General features: G+C 44.8%; 1 protein-coding gene across 1 annotated transcript in view; it reads right to left on the reverse strand.

The window, feature by feature from the left end:
• Positions 1–27,901, reverse strand: part of BIN2 (bridging integrator 2) — a 429,928-nt gene that overhangs the window by 16,116 nt on the left and 385,911 nt on the right. The window contains exon 9 of the mRNA XM_069653398.1: positions 11,202–11,284. Coding sequence (XP_069509499.1) covers positions 11,202–11,284 — 83 coding nt within the window. The remainder of the gene's footprint in view (positions 1–11,201; positions 11,285–27,901) is intronic.

Genomic DNA, 27,901 nt, shown 5'->3' on the forward strand with positions numbered 1-27,901 from the left:
GCTTCCAAGACAAACGCGTTGCCCCTGAGCTATCCTTCCTCAACATCGAGTCAACTCCTGACATATAATGACAGTGCCAGAGAATATGAAGCTGCAATTGGTATATGATGATATGAACAGGGGCTTGTGAGGCCATATGTATATATATATATATATATATATATATATATATATATATGTAAGGCTGTACCTGAGCAAAGTACCTAAAGAAAGACTTGTGTTTCCTAGACATTTAATGCTGATCTTGGCATGTGAAGATAGTACTTGGTCGGGCATGTAAGTCTGAATCTGGAAGATGATAACAATACCTGAGTATACGCGGCTAATATTTGAATGGTAGCTGCACCCAAGCATGTGAGGCTAAACCCAGGCATTCAAGGAAGAATTTGGCACATGATTGTTGAAAGTTGTTGTTTGAGGTTTAATGTACCTTATGATGGCAGAATGCAAGCAGCTAAGACAGCACATGACAAATCATGGTATTCACTGAGCATAAAGGTCTGTGTCCTGCATATGATAACAGTTCAAATCTAAGTAAGTACACAGCGATGGTGCAATGCACCAAGGATTACTGATGGGTGGTTTAACTGGAAGCCTGTGCATGAAGGATTACTGAGTGTTGATGTAAAGTTGATTATGTTAGCACACCAACAAATATGGTTGAAGATTACTGAGAGATCTGGTAAGTGTGAGCATGCATCGATTGTTGCTGAGAATTGGAGCATGGGGTAGGTTAAGCAAACTCCCTTTCTTGGTGCGTAAAAAAGGCGAGCCACAGGAACTGGGTTGGGTCTGCTGCTACCCGATGTGCCTCCCGAATGGGGGAAGGCGTAGGATACCCAACCACGACACGATATTACACCCTCAGGAGATTTGCAGATACCTGCTCCGAAAACTCTCTAGTGTCCAGATTGTATCCCGAGTACCCAGCATCACCCGTTCCCCATTGTTATGTACCCTTTCCTTGCAATGAGAGGACATGGCCGAGTGCGACTGGCACAGTGTTAAGAAATCAAAGGGCAAAGTACTCAGAGACGGAAAGAAGTTCCCACACTCACCAAGCAAAGGGTTTGTACAGTCAAGGACCCCCCAATTGGGCATAGAAGCAGCAGGATGCCGCATACCATTGCCATGTGGCTGCAGAACACAGCGGATGTGCACACTCGCATCAGGTGTATTCCAAGATGGAAGCAATGCTATGCGCCTCATTTCAAGATGCTGAGCCAACAATTGAGGGAAATCACCTAATTTGCTAATGCAAAGGGAGTAAGGTAGAAGGATTTTAATATATTTGGGGGAAACACGAGGTAGGAACACATCTAAAGTCCTGAAACAAAACTATAATAGACCAATAAATAGACCAACTCAATTTCCAGGGCAGAGACAAGTAAAAAAATAGAGCTCTAAAAGTAGGAGAAAAAAGAAGAAATGAAGAATCTTAGGGGAGCTTGGAGAGAAGCTTATCTACTTCCAAACCCTACCAGGCTACACAGGGAAACCACCACCTGGAAAGTGATAGTCCATGCCTTGGCAAGTCTACAGCAGGCACTATGGACTAACTCAAAGAGCCAGAAGGGTATGCTGCTGGGAGGAAGGACGACCTAGTGAAAGGTCCTTAAGCTAAGCAAAAGAAGGCCTGAAGAAGAAGAAGCGTTTTCTGATGAAAAGAGATCCCTGGATCGAAGGTTACATAATATCGTCCGCATGACCCTTGAATGAGTGGGGGAGAAATACCCAGATTTCTGAATACAGAAGAAACAAATGTCTTGGAGAAAACACATTTTAATGCTGAAGAAACCCAATGTCTAGGGGAGACCTGAAGTAAATGCCTGAGAAAAAAATGCTGAGACGCATGACACATGGCTCCATACTGTGAGTAAACCCTGAACGTACCCTCCCAAAATAACCTATCTGTTTTGTTTTGGTTTGCTAGACTAGGGCTGGGCATTTGAGATTAGGGTTTCGTGGACTTTTTTGTTGGAAAAACCTTGAAACATTTGTGTTGAAAGCTAAACTAGCGAGGAGGCTAAAAGACTTGTAAAGGCAAGGTTTTGGAACTTTCTCTTGGCCATACATTTTGGACATTTTTTGTAGAACTGGACTCTTAAGCTTAGGTTAAGAACTTTATGATTTGGTCACATGTCTTTAAAGGCGTTGGAAACCAGAGGAATGCCCCAAATTAGGGGAAGAATCCGGTAAACCTGAACAGTCTCTTGCATCATCTATTCTACGTACCCTAATTAACAACTCCACTTACAAAATTCCGGTACATTTACTCTTGTACATGGGCACACAGTTTTGCATTTAGCAAGAAAAACAGGGTCTCAAATGGTTTGTTTTAAAATTCTGAAGAAAGTTAAAAAAATACCTCTAATAGTTTGCTGCATTCTACAAGCCTGTCTCATAAAATGATTTGAATTGCTTATGGAAGAAGAGAAATGGGTGCCTATGTAATGTTATTACTCTATTAACATTATCACACAATTATCAACGTAAAATGTCAGAATTAGAATCGTACTAGTCAGCCGAAAAATTAACTAATTTCTTAGAATTGCCCTTAAGGCCCCTAATTTGCATATAATCAGAATAGCCATCTAAAGTGTCTGCAATGTATGGGGGTTCTAGCCATCAAACACACTGTCATCAGCCTACGGCAGAATTGTGATTTGAGAAGCACCAATATGAGGAAAGACAGAATTCACTTCAATCAAGTTGTCTAATAATGAATATGTAAAAAGATTAAACGAAGGAGAGGCAAAATCGCAGGCTTGGCGAACAACAATGAGGCCTAAACAAGAATCAGTCCAAATCCTTTTTGCTTTGTATCTCACCCTAGCCATATTACTATCATAAAGAGAAATTAAAATTTGCTCAGTTCATTTAGGGCCAACCACAGTATAGATATACTGACAGGGTCATATGCGGCAGCCAAGTCCATGTAGGCCAAACATAGTGGTGCCTTCTTAATGTACAGGGATTTGGCTGCCTTAAGTAAAAATGAAGAGCTTGATGGGAAACACTCACATCTGCCCCAAGAAAACAACCATAGGGGCAATAAAATGTTATTGGATGAAACCCACTCTCAAGCTTGTTCAAAATAATCATCCAGAACAATTCAAAAGAGTTATCTAATAAGGAAATAGGCTGATAACAACATAGGGCCTTATGGTCACCCTTTGCAAAAATGGGGACAACAATTTGCAATTATCCAAGACTATGGGTACCTACCACAGTTTTACCATAGCATTTAAAATATTACAGAAAAGAGGCACCCATAATTCTGGTGAAAGTTTACACATAGCAGAGGGAATCATATTGGGGCCTCGACTCATATTTAGCTTTAACTTGGTTCAAACAATTCCAACTTCTTCCATAAGGATACAATACAACTGCATTAAAAACCAAACATGGGTTTTGTGCTTTCCCATACCTGACAATGATTACTTTAGGAAACTCATTATTGTTTTTAGAGATTTTTTCCATATCCTATTGGAATTTGTTCTGAATCCTTCCCTGAACACACTCAATGAAGCCATCCATTTGAACCACATTTCTGGAGTGTTATGTGCGTCATTGCTCTGCCTTACCATAAGTGGTGTCAGTAGTGGGATGCCTTGCATTGATATAATGGGCTCATCTCATTGCTTAGTTCATAGCCTGTCACTACAACAAGTCAAAACCCACCTTCTGACAAAATGTCCCCACCAAAAACTATGTTCAACTACCCCAGTTTCAAATGAAGGAATGTCAAGAGAACACTGATGTGAAGTGAAAGTCTAGGATATCAGGCCTGACTTTTTTCCCGCTCTTTGGTGATGCGTATATCCCAACTAGTGGATCTCCCTGGAGGAATTGTTATAGCATCTACATGAACATGAGACTCAATGGAGAGAGAAAGGCCTTATTGACATAGGACTGCAAATGGAACTTTCTTCCATCTGCTGTGTGTATCTTAATCCTCTAGAAAGCATTACAATAAACATTAGTTTCAAGGTTTTCACACACTTACTACCAATAAATCATCAACGCAATATGGCCATGCTGATCCTGAATATTTCTTTGGGACCACCAAGGATTAGAAAAGGATAAGTAGTGGCCCAGCTACATTGTAACATTTTCAACAACACTAACATCCTACCAAAGCACGCCCATGAAAATGCTGTGGACCTGGTCCATCTAGGTCTGCTTATTCAGGAGTACATTGTGAAGAAAGGAGACCACAAGCCATCCAGCTGGCCTTTTATAGAAGATACGGACCACATGCAGAAGGTGATGGAGTGCATCCAGCCAGAAGGCGTGGGGTATGAAAAGCAAACCAAAGTATTGCCAGAACATTTGCTATCGAGACTCCCTGAAGAAAGGGAGGTTTCCCAGAGAAAATTGAAAGTTCAGAAGATCTTCCTCAACTTCCAGCAGAGCGAGCGTCAGAGCTGGAAAGGAATATCTCGTTGGCATTGACAAGAAATCTGTGACCTCAGAATGCAAAGAGATGTCCAAAGTTAGCCCAGAACGTGCAGATGACCCCACGTGCAGATGACCCCACTCTGAAGGAGCTAGCGGAGATTTTAAGACCAAAAAGGTGATAATATAGATACCTTCTGATCCTCACTGACGGCCCTGTTATTCCAGCAGTGAACCACTAGCATACTATTGCTTATAAAGCGAGAAAATGTGGGTGTCATTTGAAGGTTAATGGAAGGCAGGGATATATGGAAGATCTCTGTAGTGTCCCTAGACTAAAACTGCCTGAAAAGCAGATCCCTCTAAAACACAAAAGCCTGTGATAGGCTAGCCCAAGAAGAGAGGCCATAAAAGACGCAGAGGAGAATCCTCCAGTTGTCAATATGCTTCTCCCATTGGCAATGAGTGAACATTCCAGCTATTGGTGGGATAACAGAGATCTGGCATAGCTTGATTCTGGTGTTATCCATGCCATCTGCCCATAATTATTGTCTTCTGAAAATCAACCTGAACAATGGAAGGTCCCCAGACTGTGCCTCCACAGGGATTTGAGAGAGTAGAACACCACGAAAGTCCGGACCAAGATCAACTACTGTTGTAGGGAGATTACAGATAATATATCACCAAAACTCTGAACAGACCTCTTGGGGACATGTTTTCCCAGATTTAAAAAAAAAAATCCAAAAGCTCAAAAGAATTTGGCCCTAATAAATGAGACAGAACAATGGCAGAGGAGAGCCAACTAGAAAGGGAAGGGCATTGTGGCAAGTTGAGCAAACTCCCCATCTAGATATTTGAGATGTCAAGCTGCAGGGAGACTATGTTGATTTGGTCGCCATCAACTGTGCATACCAAAGGGTGGAAGGAGTGTAATACCAACAGGCTTGCCACTCCTACTAAGGCATGGTATTACACCCTCAGGGGTGTTGCAGACCTCTGCTCTGAAAACACTAAGGAAAATAACATTGGGAAGCTCTAACGAAACACTAATGCAAAAGTTCATGAATCCTTATATGATGACTCCCTCATATCTGGAATGTACCTGGAGCGCCTGGCATTGCCCGTTCTCCATTGTTGTCAGTATTTTATATAAATTGAGCGAACCTGGCACAGTTTGACTGGCTGAGCGTTTGGAAATCAAAGCTATAAACACATGAACCCAAAAAGTGAAGTTTCCAAAGCCACCAAGCGAAAACCCAGTATGGTCTCTGTGGTTGGACAAAGAAGCAGCGAGTTGCTGCAGGTCATTACCATGTAGCTCAACAATGAAACATTAGTCCGTGCACGTCACAGATGGAGTGAGGAAATCAACTCGTTAGCCAATGCAAAGAGAGTGATGTCGAAGGATTGAAATATCTGTTAGGTAAAACAAAGAAGTAGGAACAAATCCAAAGCCCTGGAACAAACCTATAATGGTGCCAGCAATTTCCCAGGGCTTGGACAAGTACCAAAACTTGGGACAGAACTGGCACTGTCAGCTTCCCGCCTAGGCCTCTTGCCCCAGGATGAGAGAAGTCCCTATCAACTCTTGACAGGGTAGGAATCTGACCCAGTCACTGTCATTTTGTAAGTTATACGGGCCGAGATGATAGCTCAGAGGCAACAGGTTTCTCATAAAAGCAAGACAACACTGAGCAGCATGGGTTAGATATCCGGTCCTGCTCTTAGGGACTTGACTCCGGCATGAAGTGAGATATAAGAGCCCAATTTATAATGTTTTTAAATTTGTATATGTTATTGAACACACCTCTGCCTCTCATGTGCTTTCACATACCATGTGCAATTAGCCAAATAATACTGAGCCATAGTAGCAATTACAGGGCAAAAAGATATGTTTTAAAAACCTGGCACAGTCCTATATGATGGGTAGTTGAAGTGGAAGCTTATTTCATAATTGAGAAGCCAGAACAGCATAGCAGTAGCCACCAACTTGGTATCAGGTAATATTATCCCCACCAATAATATTGCCATATATATGGTCTTTGGGTAAGGCCATAGGTGATATTATTAGTGTCGATCATTTATGGGGTTATTGGGACCAGGGGTGGCGGGGGTGTCTCCCCTCCATTCCAAAAATTATGGGGGTTGCAGGGGTGTCCCCCGCAGGCTCCATGGCGTAATATCGCCACAGAAAATATGGCGATATTCTTGTATGGCGATATGTTTGCGGGGATATTACCACATGGAACCACCAACTCATCCAAGATTTTAGGTGAAAGGACAGACTTAAACACTTTGATATTCTTATGTAGCAAAGGAAGGTTGATGTCCAAGTAGATTTCAGGATTCTTCGCATCTTGGTATACTTGGGACATGATCACGCCTTGTGTCAAGAGGTCATCGAAGTTGAGGGTGCATTAGTTCTGTATCAAGAGGATTCTTAGGTTTTAAGTGTCGAACGTGTTGGTCCATCCAGTTTTAAATTGTTATGATATAATTAGTAAAGAAATGAGAGATAGTCAACGAAGAATCATTTTGTAATGAAAGTTGTGCATCACCCATGTAGTTATAACAGATTAAGCCAGACAATGGTTGAATGACAATTGCTAACAAGTAGGGCTGACAATGCCCAACCCTGCAGAACTCTCTTCTTTTCGAAAAATGTACGAGACTTGTAACAAATGTGTTTGTTATTGATCTGATAATAAGGTGGTTGGACACCCAAATCCTACAGCCTTTGAAATAGAATGTTGCGCTGGAAGCTGTCAGGTACTTCAGAAAACCTTATGGGTATTTTGAGTGCTTTATCATTTGGTGGCGTGCTCTCATCCTGGGAGTGGTGTACCTTGGAGCAAAGTCTCTGTGGGGAGAACACTGATGCACCCCACAAAAGGGGAGATAAACCAGGCAACAGACACTGTGCAACACCTGGGGGCAAAAATCGCAGAGTAGCAAAAAGACATAGGGCGACCTGCAGGAGCCAGCAGTGGGGACCCGAGGAGCAAATCACTCCTTCATAAAGAAGAGACCTAGCGGGCTACAACACCTCGGATGGAATAGGTTTCTTGGTTAGATTTTCTAAATTCACCCAGAATTTTCTAGGGGCGATTGCTTTTGTGGGTTAATGGCAGCTAGAGTTTGATTAGCATAGTGTTGTTTCCTCACTGACATAAGTACCTTATAAACCTTTTTTTCATTGTTGCAAAAAAAGTAAATTTGATCCAAGTCCGGGATTTTTCTGGACCCATACAGCTACTTGGAGTTGAGATTTCACATAGCGTATAGAGTATCAATATAGTATCCCCCTATTAAGAGGGAAGAGCTGCATGTGGCTTGCAAAGACGCCAAGAAGCCGCGTAAGAGCTGAGGCATTGTTGCGCCTGGGTCATTAGATAGAGGACTCCTCCAGGATTGATTAACCCAATGGTGAAAGGTCTGCAACTCCATGATATTGGAGACATTCAACTCGAATTCATCTCGAATTCCGCAATAGTCATCCTAAATGGGATAATGCAGTGATCAATGGAATTGCAATATCATGAGGAATTAAATCAACTTGTGCTTTTGAAACCACTGTGGGCCTGGTGTTGAGTAACATTGGGCCTTTGCCCAGCTCTGTAAAATATAAACCATCTTTCGCAGCTGGCAGGTTTCAGCTGGGATCTCCCCACAAACTAAAGTTGCCCAAGCGCATCGAATTATTACGCACAGTGTTTGAGTGAGTCATGCTATCTGCAAAAGAGGAGAGATTAAGAGGAACGGAATAGTATATTATGTTGACATAGCGAGACAGATTAATATTGAATAACTAAGAGCGATGCAGACAGAGTCTATATGTGTTGCGATCAAGATCCCAATAAACAATATCACTCAGTCTCCACCACAGCCTGATTCCTGGTCATCCGTTAAAATTTGTTATCCCGGAAAACCTAAATTCGGAAAGACAGTCACAGCCTCCTGAGAAAGCCATGACAATATCATTTAAGCACAACATGATAGATTTTTAGGTTGAAGCAAAGTCTTATAAATCTTTCCTGTGTTTAACTGCCAGTCTTGTGTTTCATGGTTATTAATCATTTCTCACATATTTCTATGTTTTTACATACTAGAGGGCAAAGGGACTCCATTTTGAGATGCACAATTATCAGCAGGTTTGGAATATTTGTATAGCGAATGTCATTATTGCCTTATACTGTATAACATTTTTCCCTGATGGAGATGCCGAAAGGGCTAGAGTGAGAACAAACAATGATGGATTTGGATTCAATAGCAATGGACATCACATCTGTGCTCCAGGTAAGTGCAAGCTCATGCCGCTCTCCCCGTCTGGCCATGGGGAGAGCGGACTCCATGCAGGCCCTCTGGCAGCGCTGGCGGCATCGCTCAAGCTGCTGGTGCCATCAGGGCTTCCATTTGCTTTACCACCCACCCTGTGTGCCCCCGGACAGGTGGCCTTCCGCCATGGGCACGCCAGCACCTTCACTCGGGTCGCCACATACAACATGGTCCGGGACTTCTCTCTCCTCCAGGCCACCTGGACTGGTCCCCAGGGCCGCCTGTAGCCCATAGACGCGCTCTGGTTCGGGTTGCCTTGCTACACGTCTCCAGACTGGGGCATTTACTTCACCCGGGTCGCACTGCACACACGGACAGGGCTTTCCTTTCTTCTGGCCTGCCAGGACTGGCTCCCAGGCCACGCTCGCGCTCAGGTTCTGCCCTCAAACGCGGCCCTCGGTGAGGGCGTTTATCTTCACAGAGGCTGCACCGCACATGCGGCCTGGGGATTATCTTCACCCTGGGCTGCAGTTGGCAGACACAGCCAGGTTTGACTCGTTCAGGAGGCCTGGGGGTGGGAGGGCGCTCAAGGCTGCAATGCCCCAGGAACACACAGCTCTTCCTTTTCTGTATCGTTTTCTCTCCTTTTTTCCCCTGTACTTCATCTTCTTTGTCTTTCCCTTTGGGCTTCTTCTTCCAACTGTCACTCTACAGCGGTTCTTCCCTTCTCCAGAACGTTCTCCAGGTAAGTCTATTGCTTTGGGCAGGGGAGTCCTGTCCATTGTCCCATAGCCAAGTGTTCCATGTGTGTCCGCCATGGTGGGGAACTTAGTATAGTCAGGTAAGTTCATGTTAAACACATACACATTGAATACAGATGTTAATAAAACAAACTCTTGTGTCCTGTTGTTTATTTCTCCTAGCTTTCCCTATCTACTCTTATATATAACCTGTAGCTAACTGGCCCATCTTGGGCGGGGGTTAAATCGTTTCAGCCAGACTTTCTAGGTACACGCTGTTTACTCTCTCCTCTATAAAAGTGGAGGAGTGTGGTGTGTGTTTATGATGTGTCTGGCAGCGATCCCTTACTGGCTGAGACAGAGACTGAAAAACGGAGACCAGTGGCAGTGTGCTGCCACCATGAGGACAATCTGCAAGTTAAAAAAGCAGCTACATGGACTGAACTGGAGATCAGATGAAGGTATACAAACTAAATCGTTGAAGACGAGGGTATTGGGTAACAGTTGCTTGCAGTTCTTACTATACCAGGGCTTTCAGGATGTGAGCTGTACTTGAAAATGCTGGCTATATACAAGTGGTGGCCTGCCATACTTAAGCACTGCACCTGCCATTAATGACTGCGGTACCCTATTAAGACCCATCCATGAAAGATGCAATGTCAGTAGGTTCACATTGAACATCTAGAGGGAAACTCAAAATGAATGGCTCTGGAGGGACAGGTGAGATAGGATGAGGAGGAGACTTGGTTAGGACTTGAGTTTGATCTCTATGATGATTCAGTAAGGAATCACATATGTGCTTTTGAGTAAGACTCTGTACTGGATCTTCAAGTCTGTGTATGGACTAAGGTATTCAGCATGGGTCATTGTGCAGTTGGGAAACCTAGGCACAGCCCTGGGACAGTGTGTTTTGAGGCAGAGGAGGAGCCGGACAACTTGGGAATAGGGTGTTTAGGAAAGGCTGTAGCAAGGATCAACTGGGAAAAGGTGAGCAAGTTAAATGCAATAGAAATATAACGAAAGAGTATAAGGAACCCCTGGGGAGAAAGGAAGGAGATACATGTTAATGAACAGTACTGCAATTCAATGGGCTTTGAAGTAATACAAGTTACATGACCCTCATACACGAGAAACAAAGTAACAAGAAATAAGTCATGTTTGCATCCCAAAACGGAGAGGACAGCATTAATTTGCCTTGGGTTCAATGGGACAAGACATGTTGCCCTCCTTGCTAGGGGTTTCAGATGTCAACCGGGGGAGGGTTGGGTGGCGGAGGGGTTCAGGCATTGCACCATATGGTTTTTAGTTACATGGTTGTTCCTGGTTGTGATGTTCCGGGTTTAGGTAATACAAGGGGTCAGGCCTCTTAGCAGGAGGCTCCAGTCTCCTGTGACATCTAGCAGGCAGAGAAGTGCCACGAGTGTTGTTTTATCCACCTGCCACCTTCTTCCTCATGGGCTTTCAGCTGTGGTCCTATGGAGAGCCTGGGATCATCAAAGTGGCAAGGAGCGTAGAGGGTGTCTTGCCTAACGGTGCCTGTCAGAGTGGGCCAAGCAGGCACCGGACCAAAAGGGTAAGGTGACACATCCTGCTCCCTGCAGTGCCGAAAGCAGACTGTGTACCCAGCGATGTAGAGCAATGGGGATTGAGGTTTTGTGTCATGCCAAGCCATTCAGAAGGTTAGTAAATAATATGGGCGTTGTAACACTAAAATGAGAGCCCACCTCCCACCCACTTCAGAAATATTTCAGAAACCAACATTAAAGCAAGCAAGATGCAACTTACCGATTCACTCCCTTCACTATGAAGACTTTGTCCGAGTGCTGCTTATCCAATTTCGTCATCACATCGTAGAGTTCATGATTCAGCTGTAACAACACAGACAATGAATCCTGGGTCACGAGGCAGCCACCTTTCTAGCACATTGCATCTTACCGTGCACCGTATTGTTCATGTACATTCGGAGTTGATGGGATCATGCACTGGTGGCCAGGTGATATCCCGGGGTTTGACGAAGGAATAGCATAGGTGCTAGATGGAGATTGGATGAGGCCTACTTCCGAAACCTGGGGTTTGTCTGAACTTGGTCTACCCCCTTCCCTGCAGCCCATCCCTCCTTTGCCGATGACTTGGAGCTTGATAAATGTCCTCTAGGAGTCCTGCTAGACTGCAGTATTTTTTTATTTTTAGTTTTGATAGAGCGCTACATGCCCAAAGGCCTCAGAGCATGGCAAGAGAGAGAGAGAAGCAGAAAGTCAAAGGGACAGAAAGATCAATCCTTGTAGAACAAGGCTGTTAATCAGCTGAGTTGAAGAGTAAGGTTTTTATACTTCCCTTAAATGTTGTTGAAGATTGAGATGGTTTGATACCAAGGGGTAACGCATTCCATTCTCTTGGAGCATGGAAATCAAAGCTAGATTTGCCAATTCTTTTTATGCAAAAGTGGGGTTGGTTCAGCTGAAGATTATCAGAGGAACGCAGTTCTCGACAGGATTGTTTCAGTGACAGTCTCTTGGAGAGATAAAGGGTAGCACCAATGTTCTGACATTTAAAAGCAAGAGACAATATTTTATGTCTTATTCTCTGCCTTACTGGAAGCCAGTGCAGTTCCTTCCTGAAGGGTGTGACATGATCACGCTTAGATAGTCCGGATACTGCTCTCAAAGCTCCATTCTGGGTACTCTGGAGACAATGGAGGTTTCCTTGTGAGGTGACTAAAAGTAGACTAATACAATAATCTAACCGTGAATTCACAAGTGAGGATTCCACGAGCGCTCTATTTACAAGAGAGAGATATGGTCTTATTTGGTGAAGCAGCTTAGTTACAAGCCTACAAGATGAGTGTAACTGTGATACTTGTTTCTTCATTGAGAGCTCAGCATCAAGAAAAACCCCAAGGGTTTTCACTGAGTTAGTGACAGCAATTGTGGTACCAGCAATTTCAAAGTGAGCATATTGGCTATGGAGCATCTTCAAACGATGACCAGAGGCCATGATAAGGAGCTGTGTTTTAGAGTCGTTAAGTGTGAGGGAGTTTTGAGTTTTCAAATGACAGATTGATCATTTGTGTGATCCAAGGGTTCAAAACGTCTAAAGAACCTTTCAGAATGTCAGCAGGGCAAGAATCACCTAGATATGAAGTAGATTTCATATTTGTGACAGTCTCCGAAACCTCATTTTCAGTACAGCCTTGAAAAACAAATTTAGGTGTAATTTCTAACAAATGCAAGTGTGAGCTGTTTACGATAGTAGAAATATTATTAAGGGCCAATCTAGTGAATTGATCGGAAATGGATAGGCGATGACCTGCAATCTTATTCCTTAATTCATCTTGAATTGATTGACACCAGGTGGAGTCTTTAGAGATAGGTGGAAAAGGAGATCAGTGGCTTTCAAATTCTTTGAGAATTTTAAATAGCTCTTTGGAATTAGATTTCACATTATCAATGCGTACATTATAGGTTTACATTTTTGCTTCGATAATGGTGTGTTTGTATAATTGTACATTTTTTAAATAATTCTCAAGGGTGGTAGGGCAGGGGTTCTTCCTCCACTTTCATTCTGCAGCTCTTTTGACCCTGCTAGCTTCCACAATCTCGTCTTTGAACCATGTTTTCTTCATGGTTTCAGTTTTTTAGCAGCTTTATTTTTTCAGGTGCAAGGATGTCAATGGTATCTTTAATGGCAGTTGATAGGTGAGAGGCCAGATCAGAGGATTTTACACTAGATTCAATAGGTCCAAGTTTAGTTGTGATGGTAGCAGAGAAAGCAGTAGACCAGACATTCTTAGTGTTATGGCATGTAACCCTTACTTAGGATTAGTGTCAAGTCTAAGAGGAGAATTAGGGAGCCTAATTGTAGTATTAACGAACAGATGGTACGACCACAGACACAGTAGTGTGCTAGCGGCTATGCTCTGGGCGTTATGCGAAAGGATCCAGTCCAAGGTGTGACCACCCTGGTGTCTTGGATACTTTACCAGTTGTACAAAGCCAGCTACTTCCAGAGACAAGAGCAGTGATGTGGCAATGGAGTCTGTTGGGTCATCTGCCCATAGATTAACATCACCCACCACAGGTACAGGAGATTTAACTTTCGTAATGCTGTTTAATAGTTCCAGAAGCTGTTCTTCAAAGAGCAAGAGGGCTTGGGGAGGTTTATACAGGGCAAGTAAAGTAAAGGAAGTATTCAGATTTATTTTCATTTCAAGGAGCTCACAGCTATCTAGGTGATGGTTGTTGAAAGAATAGCAGTCAGGATGATCGTTTTCAATCAATGCAACCCACCTACCCCGTTGGTTAGTACAATCTGCTCGGAATATTATATATCAGGTAGGCAGGGAATTGTTGATAGCAATCTGTGTGGCATCATGTAGCCATGTTTCAGATAGAGCCAGAATGTCTGGTTTAAGAGTGCTAATGTGATCTTGCGATCCCGGGTGCATGTTTAACCAGGGAGCAAGTATTTAGTAGAGAGATGATTAGCTGATTCTTTCCATGAGTTATTACATCTTTAGGTTCGAAATCTGCAGTGTGAGTCATGTTACAAGTCGGCACCACCTGATTAATTAAGGGCAACCCATTAATAGGGAGAGAAGTTGATATCAAGGCACAGATATGGTCTGAAAAACGCAGCCCATTTGGCTGGTCATTTTGCATGGGCTTGGTGGTTCCTTTAGTATCAATAGTATTTGGAGGAGAAGCGTGAGAATAATGTTGTAGTTAAGATCAGGGGGCAGTCATGCAGGTGTGCTAAGGCAGTGTTTTCTAATGTCTCTGCACGCTTAGTTTGTGACCGCGTTCTGACCTTAATAGACATATTTGACGGAATTCAAAAAAGAACAGCGATGTAAGGTTTCCCTTGGTGGCAGCAAGTGTTCACGTTACTGAAACTGCTTGTTTCTATAAAGGAAGTCTTGGGTGAAACCTGTTGGCCTCCCCTTGAACAAATCGGCACAAACCGGCTTAGTCGTGTGAGGTGCTGCCGCGCTGCGGGCTAATTAAAAGCGTAGCGAACTACGCAGTGAGCTAGGACTGTAGTTCCTAGAGATCTGTGCCTGCAGAGACTTCAATGAAGCTCTGTTTCAATTCGCACAGCGTGTAAAAGAGGGAGATAAGGTCAGGATTAACAAAACAGGCTAAGTTCAACAGATAAAATACAACACTTATTTAAAAGTACAAAGTGAGAAATGTAAAAACAATAAAAATAAAAGCACGGAGTGCAAGAGATGAGCAATATGGCAAGTGCAATCAATGAAGGGGAAAGAAGGGAGCCCTTTTATCCCGACACAAACCGGCTCGGTTGCGCAAGGTGCTGTTGCGCCTGTGGGCTAAATAAAGGCGCAGCGAACTACGCAGCGAGCTGGGAACTGTAGTTCCTAGAGATCTGTGTGGGCAGAGACTTCAATGAAGCATTGTTTCAAATCGCACAGTGTGTAAAAGAGGGAGATAAGATCAGGATGAACAAAACAGGCTAAGATCAACAACAATTATTTAAAAGTACAAAGTTAGAAATGTATACACAATAAAAATAAAAGCACAGAGTGTAAGAGATGAGGAATATGGCAAGTGCAATCAGTTGTAGCCTGACAAGAAGCAGGGTCCTCAGAGAGATGTCTGGGGAAAGAGGCTCTATCATTTTTTCCTCATAGAGGCATAGAATCAGAGAATTGAACTAGGAATGTGTAGCATGTACAGACCAAATGTACATTCTCTTGCTAGGGGATATCATGAAGGTCAATGTAAGCAAAGGTATGAAGAAAGCTCAGTGAAGAAAGCGTTCTCATCGGGCAATGTGTGTACAGCCTAGAGTGCACAGGTTTGAGTCCCGGCAGGGCCAACTCAACTCTGCATGTGTATGGGTCAACACATTTTTCACCATTGAAATGTACAAAAATAACCCTGGTACTTTAAGTGGGGTAAGAAATTGAGGGGGGGGGCCTCATTTGGGTGCGTGGCTTCCATGATGGGCGTGGCCTGCAAAGTGCACAAACCATAGTATGGTACGCAAACAAATATAGAGATGTATGCAAGCATTTATATATTTGTATGCGTACCTTACTATGGTTTGTGTACTTTTCAAGCAATCTTTTAAAAACATAGAAATCTGTAACATATTTCTATGTTTATAAAATATGGCTTGAAACTTACACAATTCAAGCCATCTTTTATAAAGCTTTTAGGAAGGACAAAACCCGAGGCGCCTTTGTCCGTCGACACAGCTTTATAAAAGATGGCTTGAATTGTGTATTTTTCAAGCCAGCTTTTAGAGATGGCTTGAAACGTACACAATTGAAGGCAAAGCAGAGCAGATTAGATCACCGAGGCCAAGGCGTCTTTGACCCTTGGCGAACCTGGGGGCTCTGCAATCTAATAGATCCCAACAAATATTATGGCTCAGTCTCCACCATAGATTACGGAGCCCCCAGGTTCGCCGAGGGTCAGTGACCTAGGGAGGGGGTCGCGAAACTAAGGACCATAACATCCTCTCGTGAACCTGCATGCGAGGGCTCACAAAAGGAAGTTACAGTAACTGATAGAAGTGCCAGCCAGCCACAGCACTGCTGAAACTGCAACTTCTAAGTTGCGCCTAATTAAAGCCTGTCTGTGCCTTTCTGGGCCAAGGACGAGCTGGATGTTGGAAAGGCGCTAGTCCTATCTCACTCTGCCTTACTCAGCCTAGCACCTGTGTCGACTCATTTTCCTGCAGGCTGGAACCCTGATCGTTCAGGCACACCCAAGCTCAGCGAGGTGTGTGAACCTCTACTATCCATCTCTGTATTAAATACTAGGTCCCTTCCGGTCCACGCAGCATCGATTCACGACCTACTAGACAGACATTCCCCCGACCTGCTTTTTCTAACTGAAACCTGGATGAATGATTCATCGGTGCTGGTATGTGTCCAAGCCCTTCACCCTGATTAAAAAAATGGTGCCTGAACATAATCCCTTCTCATCGTGGCGGGGGGCTAGCTACCATTTATAAATCATCGCCTGAGGCGACAGTTCTGCAACTCATCATTATAGTGTCTGTGGAGGCTCTATTGGTGAGAATTCGGATATCTGCGTCTTGCTCTGTGCTCTTCCTGCTTGTCTATAGGACACCAGGCCTGCATATGTCCTTTCCTATCCCTTTTCTCGATCTAGTCGTTGAACTACACTCTCGCTTCTCCTCTCTGATTATGCTTGGCGACTTTAAGCTTACATTTTTCTGACCTCAAGTGCCAGCATCCACTTCATTCCTAGGTAGTCTTGTGGATCTTGGCTTCCAGCAGCTAGTAAATGTACCCACGCACACCTTGGGCAATACACTTGATCTTGTATTTGCGAAGGACCCCGTTCCTCTCAACCTTTTGGTTTAGCCTCTATTTTGGTTTGATCACTTTTTAGTATCCTTCTCACTTAAACTTCCCTGTCCTCGTTTTAGGCCCTGTCTCCCAAAAATTCCTCACCGGAATTGGCGCCCGAGCGATCCTTGCCTCTTTGATGGCCAAAGTGGCTGAAGTCTGTCTACAGGCTTCCCAAGTTGATCATGAGTACCTCGCTAAATCCTTCTTGACAGCAGCTAACCTTGTTGCTCCTTCCAAAGCTACAACCCAGCTTAATTAACCGTCAGAATCTTGCTTTTCTGATGATTTTAGGGCTGCCCGTCTTCGGCTTCGGCAGGCTGAACAAAGCTGGCACCGCTCCTATGGGACTGAGGAAAGGGTTGTCTATAATGACTGTCCAAGCCTTATCACACCTTAATTTAGGAAGCAAAACAGTGTTTCTTCACTCAAAAAGTTGATCAGGCTCTCAATCATACTAGGGGGTTCTTCTCTGTTGTGAGGTCACTATCTTCGGCTGCTGAGCGCAATGCACTAGTTATGCCAACTCAAAAGCTTTTTGATTCACTCCAATTCTTTTTTATCGCAAAAATGGAAACCATCCGTCCAAATATCAGTTCTGTCACCTCCTTCTGTCCAGTACAGGAGTCCTCTACCAGGGAACCCAGACATGTGTGGTCTTCCTTTCTAGTGTTTACTACTGATGTGGTCAGCAAGGCCATTGCCCAGCTAAAATCAGCAAACCCCTCAGATCCTATCCCCTTATCCATTATTAAGGATATTTTCCCGGGCCTCATCACCTGGACAACGCAAGCTGTTAATGTGTCATGCCAGACTGGCCACATACCCGCTGACTTGAAACATGCAGATGTCATCCCCTTGTTGAAAAAGCCCTTCCTCGACCTTGCTCTTCCGGCTAGCTTTCGCCTTGTCTCACTCCTCCTGTTCTTTATGAAATTGTTGGAGGCTCTGATCTCTCTTCTTTTGTCTTTCTTCTTGGAGACTGCCAGTGTTTGCAATCCCTTCCATTTTAGCTTTCATCCTGGGCGGAGGACTTAGAGTGTGCTGGTCTCGGTTCAGGGCGATCTGACCAGGCAGGTTGACACTGGTGGGATGGGCGTGCTGATTTTATTGGATCTTTCTTCAGCCTTCGACAGTGTTGACCACCCTACTCTAATATCTTGCATGGTTAAGATTAGCCTGGTGGGGTCAGTTCTCGCCTGGTTCACTTCCTTTTTGGCAGAGCATAGCCAGACGCTTTCTCTTCCCCCCTTCCACTCAGCTTTATCTCATATCATCTGTAGTGTCCCCCAGAACTCTGCCTTGTCTCCAATGCTGTTTAACATTATATGCCTGGTCCGCCTAGATCTTGACCAGGCTGAGGTGTCATCACATCTTACTCTCTGCCTGGCGGCTCTTGGGAATTGGATACATCAGAATTGGCTAAAGCTCAATGGCGACAAGACAGAGGTTCTTGTGGTTGGTGCCCCCCCTCCCTTACTGTGGACTCCAGCCTTCTGGTCCCCAGCACTGGGTGCCTTTCCGGTACTGGTAACGACTGTCAGAAACCTGGGTGTTATCTTCTCTGCCACACTTTCTAAGAGTGCTCAGGTGGCGGCTGTTTGCAAAGCTGGACACTACCATCTGAGGATTCTCAGGAAGGTTCTTCCTCTGCTCCCCCTGGATATTCGGCCGCCGGTGGTCACCGCCCTGGTATTAAGTCACATTGACTATTGTAATGCGCTCTACCTTGCCCAGCCTCACAGCCTGATCCATCAGCTTCGCTACTGCAGAACCTGTTGGCTAGGGTAGCTATGAACATCCGCTATGGGAATCATATCAAGCTGGTGCTCCTTTCCCTTCACTGGCTGCTGGTGGCAAAGCAAATTGAATTCACGTCTCTTTGCCTGGTCCATCAGGCCTTTTATGCTCTCAGTGCTAGTTATCTCCAGGACAAATGTCTCCATTAACGGCCCACTCATACTCTTTGCGCCTGCTCGACCTGCTTGCTCACTGTTTCTTCCTCTCAACGCATTAGGATCGGAGATCGTGCTTTGTCAGTGGCAGCAGAAAAATTGTGGAACACGCTGCCTCCTTCTCTGAGATGCACTGTTAACCACTTGGAATTTAGATGCCTCTTGAAAACCCCCCCCGTTCTAATTAGTTTCCTCTGTCTTACCTCCACTTATCCCATTGCCATGATACCCCTGGGTGGCAGTTCTCTCCACAAATTTTGTTAACATAACATAACACTTATGTCAGTCACAGCTTGCCTGACTTTAAAATGGCGGGCACATCTCCTGTCACGTCTAAGCCTGTGGCAGGATAATGTGTCCCGCCATGTCGTGGTGAGACCTGCAGGCCCCAGTAGGGCCGCGTATCAGCCCACTAGTTGGAGACTGCCGTGGGCCTGGTCCCAGCTGGCCCACCTAAAGCACGGAATAACACCAATAATTACAGCAGGAGGAATCTGGCAAGACGTACTGTATAAAACCGTGATACAGTTCATATTTTGACGGCATTGTTGCAAGGCACTTCCTTTCTGTTGTGAGGTGGCACCACCATTTCTAGTTGCTTCCTGAAGGAAGTTAGGCAACAACTTCACTAAAATGGTAGGTTCATTTTCACAGCCTACAAAATGGGGAGGGTATAACCAGATAACTCTGTAAATGTCCATTTTCTTCAGAATATATTTCCTGAAAGGCCGCCTTGAAATATTTCGCATTGAATATATTTCCTGAAAGGCCGCCTTTCCAGACGGTGGCCTTTCGGGAAATAACGCATGCATTTTTCATCATGTGTGTAGGTAGGCGTGAAGAGAAAATTTGGTGCGTGGCACGAGAGGTAACAATGGGGGGGTCCCTGTTGGGATTCAGAGCAGGGTATGGCGGGTTCCCAGTAAGTAACTGAGTCGGTCCTTGAGAGAGACTGGTGTTTTGGGGGTGTCCTGGACTGTGATGATCCGATGACTCCAAGTCACAGAGACTCAATTTTCTCAGTCCTGGAACTTCTTTTACAAATCCTTGGCATCAGGTGCTGAAGTTCAATTTATTCAATTGAAGTTGACCCAGACTAAAACCTCTAGCAAATATGTGTTTATTAAATGATAGTTCAGGATATGGAAAGTGCTAGTGACATGGCAACTCTGAAGTCACAGGGTCCTCTGCTACAAAAGTAGGGTCCTCTGTGACTACTAGCCCCTCTCCTGCAGGAGTAGGTGACTCAGTAGCCTGTGGAACTGGGCTAGGGCCTACCAGTCACGCTGGTCCTTCCAACAAGCCCTCTGGAAGCACTCCAGGCCATAAGGCTTTCAGAGCGTTCAATCTGGCATTCTTTTTGACCCTCGATCATGTAGTCGCTGCGACTATTTCGGGATCAGGAAGATCATTACCCAACAGACATGGGACAGGGATGGAGTCTTTCACTGCTACACGGCGCTGGGCCGTTACACCGCGCGAGCTGAACTCTACTATCACCAAGGGGTACTTACTCTTACCATTAAATCCACTTACGCACAACTCTGGCCCATCAATATACTGGCCTGGCTGTACCCACTGCCGGGTGACAGAGGTGAAGCTAGCCGTGGTTTCTCGGACCACAGGAGTTTTGTGTCCATTGATGTACATGTGCTCTAGATAGAGTTTAGTATTATTGGGAACTGGGGTCTCTTCTGGAGATCCGGTACCATTCCCACTCAATGTAACCAATCCACATTCGGCCATTCCCTAGCCTAGTGGGAAATCCTGCTCTGAGAGGAAGACACTAATGATGGCCTCCTCCCTGAGTCCAACATTCACTATGGCTTGCTTGGGTAAGCCCTTGCAAGCAGGATGCCTTTTCAGCTGCTTACACACAAAACAACCTTTGGGTGGTGAGAACGCAGGTGTTGGGGTGCCTATGCTCTTCTTTTTGGTTTGCACGGCTGAACTACAGTTTCCCTTCGCTCTTTTGGGAACCTGACTTTGTAGAGGATTGGGTTGGACCTGTGTCCTTCCCATCCTTGTTTACATTTTTGTCCACCGATTTCTCTTCCTGTTTGGGTGTGCTCGCCTGAGCCTTTTTCCGGACTCAAGTACTCGCAATCCTGTCAGCAGCCTTTCTAAGCTCCATAGGATCTGTGATAGTCTTGTCTGCTAGATGCTGGTGTAGGTCAACCGCACAATTTTTCAACACATGCTCAAACGCAATGAAATTGTACATCCCTCTAAACGTGTCAACTTTGTTACCAGTCACCCACCCGCTCAGATATTTCACCGACAAGTTTGTGAATGCTTCAAATGTCTGCCCACTTTTCTTTCCGAGCTCTCGGAAGCACTTTAGATACTGTTTTGGGGGTTTGCAGAACTTCCTGAGGAGGGCAGCCTTCATGCTCTCATAAATAGGCCTTTCCTCAGGAGTTAACTGAGAATTGCATCAGTCCCTGGTGCTGGTAAGCGACTCATCAGAGCTGCACCCCACAGTACCTCATCCACCTCCTGCAGCTGTAATTCCAGCTCGAGTGCTTCAAACCAGTCGAATATATCCTTCCTCACTTCTTAAGCCTGTACTAAGTCTTTGGGGATCTGCCGTCAGGGCTTATCCCAGGCACTCTGGTTTGAGCTACTACTGCTGCCTTTGCTAGAGGCGGATCTGTTGGCCTCTTTCTTCTCTTCAAGTTCCAGCTTGCGCAGCTCTATGGCGGCCCTGTCCTGCTCAATGGCGACCTTGTCCCCCTGTTTCTGGTCCTCTAGCGCTAGTCTCCTCTCCTCGAGCAGGAGGTTTGTAGCCGCTACCTCATTAACAGCCGGAACAATGAATGTGCTGAGGACTGGGACCTGTGGGATGCCGCACTAGCCCCTGTCCTCACTGACACTCTTAAGTGCTGAGAAACCACACTTGCCCCCCGGCGGGATGATTGATGAGAAACACTGCTCGTGCGGTCGTCCTCGTCGTTTACCCCCTCCAAAGGTCTTGTCCCTTCGGGTACACAGGGCCTAGACTGTCCCCTGCAGTCTTCTCTCCAATCGCCCTCGCTTCTACCCAAGCAACTCAGGTTTATTAATCTTAGTGATGTGGGGAAGTCCCCTCTAACCTAAGACACGCAGGACATCCTTGGTCATGCCTTTTATAGTCTCCCTGTCAAGCCCCATGACTTTTACAATTACCTAGCAGTGACTAAACGTTGCCAGTACTTTTATGGTTGGGTGACTAAGCTGTGCGCAAGGCTCCAACTGATCCGTCCGCTTGCCACCAACGTGATGAATCAACTTCTGGGGCACCAGTGGTCCAGGGATGAATATCGGTTTCTAAACCATCAATCAACCCCACACCTCTAGTACACCAGAAGGAATCCGCACAGCTTTGAACACAAGGGATTTATAAGACCTCCTTGTCCAATTTTGGTAACGTGGACGGAACAGCAGGCTTATCTCTGCAAGGTCGTGGATTGTTGGTTAGTTGCAACACAGCGGAAATACAATTATTACCCAATGATAAAAGGGACGGTCCAGTCAAGGTTGTATAAAAATATCTACTTTATTATTACTACAACAGACAGTTCAGGCACACTGCAATTACAACCCACACTGTAAAGGAACACAGAGAACAGACAGTTTCACAAATGAAAGGGATGCACTCTGGATACTGACAGGAGGGTAGTTGGTAAAGCAATCAGTCTTACTGTTCAAGGTTATTTGGTTTCAACACCAAAAGGACAAAGGGTCGTAACTGTCTCTAGGGGCCTTCAGAGAATGACCAGGGGGGCAGAACCACAATTTACATGATGCTGAAGACGTTCTTGGTGCTCGACAGCATCGAGGCTGTTCCAGGGCGCTTCGCTGCCTGTGAGACAGAGTTAGTGGTGGGAGACAGCTGCGGGTACCAGGCGGCAGGCAGATCAGAAAGCGAGGCTGGACGGACGTCTGCAAGCTGTCCATCGTGGTGGCTTGGGGCCAATAATTGTTATCTGCTTGCTGGTTGGCGGATCTGGAATGCTGGTCGAGGCGTCTCGGACGGCTCTGGTGACTGCAGCGTGACAACAGTCAGGGGTGCAGCCGGACACGGTTCGAGGACTCGACTCTCTCGAAACTGTGCTTAAAACGATGGACACTGGATGATGCTTGTCTGGCACTCCTCCTAGCTTCTTCGCAGGGCTCATGTCCTTTCAAGACAGACGGCCCAAAGCTCAGGAGGGTGTTAGCAGGCAACAGCCTTGTCCTTTGTCCATAGACTCTCCAGCACTTCCCACCTAGGAAGCCTGCTGTCAGAACCTATCAGGGCATGCTGTGTGCTGGCTGGGTACCGGTCCTGGAGCTGCTGGATGGGTCCTCTGAGTCCGGTATCTCCCTATGTTCCCTGGGAGATGATTAGGGGAGGGGTCTTGCTTCCCTCTTGGAACTCCTGGCCTTCCTTTGCTGGCAGAAGATCTAAAGTAGACTGTACCTTCAGCTCAGGTCCAAATGAGTCCTTCTTCTTACTCTTTCGAAGTCTTCAGATGATCTGCTAAGTGAGGGGTTCAGCCCTCTTTTAAAGACAAATTGGCCCCAGTGATTGATGCAGGCTAAGCCTACCTTAATGAACCAATCCTGGGTCCCCACGAACAATCTTCTGTTATGCATGAAGCCAGGACCAGAGTGCTCGGCAACAGGACAGACAATGGGGTGACAACATATGCCTAAGTCCCACCCATCTCCCTGTCTGTTGTAGATCAAAGTGTGTCTCTGGTTAACTGAGCCCTCAGTGACTCTTGATTAAAGCACAGGGTTCCCTTGAAGTTTGTGCTGGGAGCAGACTTCCTGTCTCCCCCAAACCACATACTTCTCCCCTCTGAAAGGGGTCAGCTCTGCAGGGGTTTGCTACAGTAAATAGTGGACCCAGACATGCATTTCACTGTCTTTCATACAGAGGGGTGGGAACTAGCTTCAAGTTGACACATTACATGGCAAAGGGGTTTTAGGCCCACCTTTCCTTGTGTCTATTCCAGCAACCAAGCACCTTCAGGCTTGCTTCATTTATCTCTCATTAGTTTGCACTGCCACCAGCCGCAGGACAAAGGAAAGCAGATCCATGGGGCCTTTGATATTTAAATTAGGCTACCTATGGTGGAGGAAGGTGTGTCTTCCCCCTCCTTGAGATGCTTTGATGTACCCGGGCTGTCACATTCCAGCTGAATATGACAGGGGAAGACGGCGCCTATAGGCTGTCTTCCCAGAGTACATGTGACTATGCGTTTTGTGCAGGAAGCTGATGGACTATTTGTGGAATAGCCACACACAGTCCTCGCAGGTGGGACTCCCATCCTTCCTTTTCATTATTAAAAAATCAAAACAGCCCTGGCGAGAGCACTCTCCCTGTGCGGATGGTCAAATTCTTCACAGTCCTTCACTGGGATGAAGAGGCGCTGTCCCTAAGAGTTTCTGTTCTTCTGACTTAGTCCTTCACTGGGATGAGGAGGTGATATGCCTAAGAGTTTCTCACTCTTCTTATGGTGTGTTCCTTCACTGGGATGAGAAGGCTCTGCGCCTGAAGGATTCTTACTCTCTTTCTTATCTGGTTCTTCGTGGGGATGAATAGGCTGTGTCCCTAAGAGTTCCTCCCTCTTCTTATGACTTGGTTCTTCAATGGGATGAGGAGGCTGACCCCAGGAAGACTTGTCACTGTTCGTCGCTTCTCACCATTTACTGTGATGAGTAAGAGTACTCCAATCATTATATTCAGTTTTCGTGGGTAACCGAATATGGTTATGCCAATCATTATAAATGCTGCATTCACTGTGTCTCCCACTTTCCCTGTTACCTGCAATGTAATGGGATTGTGTCACTGGGTCGGCGTTCTCTTCTTCTCATGTTCTGTATCATGTCAGGACGGCTCTGTCACTCACGTCTCCCTCTCCACCTTTGCTTTGGCATCTCTTTTTCAGTGCGTTATCAGCACAGAAAGGGGTTTCCTTTCTCTCCCCCTTCTGTTCCTGCTTTCCTCTCGTGTCCACTTCCCGAGACTCTCCACAAATGCACAGACCCCCACAGACCTAGTGCAGGTATTTGTAGCTGAGCTACATCACCATTTTGGCCAGTCTTCCTCGAACGTCCCTCCTAGGACCCTCTTCTCCTCTCAGACTAGTGACAGTCAAGATGCAAACACATGAGGTCTCCCCTTTCTATTTAAACAGTCTACGAGGACCTAAAATGGGGCACCATCAACAGTCAACAAAAGCAATGACCCTAGAAAAAACATGTATCTATTTAATCAGTAAAATAATGTATTCCATTTTGAGACAACATAGTAATAGATGTACACTGAATGAAGAAAGCTTGTGCAAAGTCTTCGACTACCCACCAATTTCCATACAATATATAATGATGAAACAATGCAGGATATCAAAACCATGAACACATATACATAAATGTAAAAACGCTTCAAGTACCCAATTCACTCTCTAACACCACCTTGCATACCCCACCCTCTATTCAATCACATACTAAAACATTCAAGTCAAACAATTATATTAAACATTGAAAAATTCAAAAACCATTAATATTCCAAAACATTAATTGCATAGTGATGCATCCTGGCTGGCGTTTGCTTTCTTTTCTTGTAGTTAAATCCTCAATGAAGCAATGCCCCCAATGCACAATGCATCGAATGGGAACTAAAGTCCAACTGGAAAAGCACCACACTTTTCCAGTAGTAGAGTGGATACCATATACTTTATAGCATTTTCACCTGTAGGACGTTCTTTTGCAGAAACATTTCGGCTGATAAAATCTCATAGAAAAATATGGGGTGTGGGAAAGGCATATAAGGGCTGGGGGGTGGAAGGATAGGGAATAAAGAAAATGATAGAGGGTATATTTGCAGGGTAAACTACCCAAATAAAAAATGAAATTCTATGAGTTTTTTTGGGTAAAAAGATTGCGGCACAAAACTCAGCGGAAATAAAACAGGGATGAATGAACATAGAACCATTTGCACCTTATGCGCCAGGGGTGTGTATACCTTCCCTGCACCCAAGTTTCTATATTTCTTTCAATAAAATCTTTTCTACAATATCCTCATTGTATGTATGTGCATTAGAGTATTCTATTTCGTGTTTCCTGGTCACATATTCTCTATCAACTTGAAGGAAGTTGAAAATGCTCCACCGATCCAGCATTGGTTGAAGAGTCCGAGTGGTATCTATAAAGTTTAGTCTGAGTTATCACATTGGTATTTCATACAATCCCACAAACAGGACACATCCCACTGAACTGGAGGATGGGTGTTTTTGTGTCATTATACAAAAAGAGGGCAGGAGATCACCACAATCTTATCAGTCCATTACTTTTCGAAAAAAAGAATTGCCAAATTAGTGTAAAACCATTCATGCTAGACTAATGGAATGGATCATTTCCACTGATGTCTTAAGTGATGCAATTGGGGTTCCGACAATACCCTGGGACAGAGCACCAAGGGATGGATCTACAATTGATCCGAATAAAATATGTCCACATTAAGGATACAGTATTTAATCATGTTGATCAATCAGTTTTATCGTCAAACTTTGTAAAAAGCTATATTCTGTTTCATCTGTTGCCTACCATGATTGAACTGCATTATGATTCGAAGGCAAGAGTGTCATTTGGGACAAGGTGAATTGATAGAGTTGTTGTCAGTTGCAAAGGCGGGTACACATGTGCTGTGCCCTGGTGCCGACCCCAGGCAATCTTTATACAAATGGCTTACCTGCTTTCCTAGATATGAGGACAAATGATGTACCTTGCATAGGAAAAAGGAAGATTCACATACTCAGGTATAATGATGATGTACTGGCAAGAACTACTTTAGCTCTGCAGAAATTGGTGGATGTTGTGAGAAACCTGAAGGCACTCTCACAACTACTCCCCAGGGGTCTTCTGTTCAGGTGGCGAGGGAAGGGCCATCACTTTTGGATCCCGACCCTGGGGGTGGTCTATCTAAGGAGGATCACCTGAGTGGAGGGTCCTTGGGGATTGGAGCTAGGGTGCCAGAGGGCGAGACACAGTATCCCCCTTTTCCTGACATTGAATTACCTATCCCTCCCTCAGCCTTTGTAGGATATTGTTGTTCGTATCCTAATTGCCCGCCTGAAATTACACAAAATACTGAGAAGGGGAAGATGCCTCAAAGAGTAGCATAGGTTACCTATAGAAAACACCACTATAGTACTGGGGCGAAGAAGAGGGATCCTGGAAACAGGGATGTAATTTCACCAAAATGCTAGGGGTAGCGGAAGTGACATCACATGATCCTTGACCTTATGATGCCATCACAGGAAGTGATGTCATTTGACCCCACACCAAAGAGACATCACAGGAAGTGATGGAACACGACCTTCCACCCCTTGACATAACAAGAAACTGGCCTCACATAGCATTGTTCCTAAGAACACTACAAAAAAAAGGTTCCGATATCACTATAATGTTATATACATTTCATACAAGATTGAATCACCATATGTATCGTTAATAGCACTGTGTATAGACCCACATTACCAATTTACTGTGAATGCAAGCAGACATCCAAGGCCAAATGATAATGATGTGCTATTATATAGCACTTACAGTTAAGCATTTGTGATGTCATCTTTGATGTCCTGGGTGTTAGTGTTAGCAGTGCACGGTGGCGCGAGTTGTGGTTGCTTATCTTACCATAACTGCCGAATTTCAGGGGTTTTTCGGTTTTACTTTGAACCATAACGTACCTTTAACAAAGTTTTTTTACTGAATTTGATAGGTTTTTAGTAGCGCAACTTAACCATAACGTACCTTTTAACAAAGTTTTTTCAATGAATATATATATATATATATATATATATATATATATATATATATATATATATATATATATATATATATTAGACAAAAAAGAGGCTGAAATCCAGTCTGGGGCGCAGCGGCACTCCAGCATTAGTTGTGCTGAAAAACCCCTTTTTTGCTCATAAATCCACACGCAGACCGTGTTTGCTGTGCAGCCACAAAGTCCTTTATTAATAAAAAAGTATATGGACAAGGAAGGCAGCAACAGCATTGCACACAAGAAGAACGGCGCGTTTCACCCTACACGAGCTTCGTCTGGTACGTGAAATGGAGAAAGGACTGAATTCTTATAGACAAATTACTTTGTTATGTTAGTCCAACTTCACTTTTTAGCACTCGTGTATGTTGAT

Source organism: Ambystoma mexicanum, chromosome 3q, assembly GCF_040938575.1.
Source record: "Ambystoma mexicanum isolate Mex_15411 chromosome 3q, UKY_AmexF1_1, whole genome shotgun sequence".
Classification (NCBI taxonomy): domain Eukaryota; kingdom Metazoa; phylum Chordata; class Amphibia; order Caudata; family Ambystomatidae; genus Ambystoma; species Ambystoma mexicanum.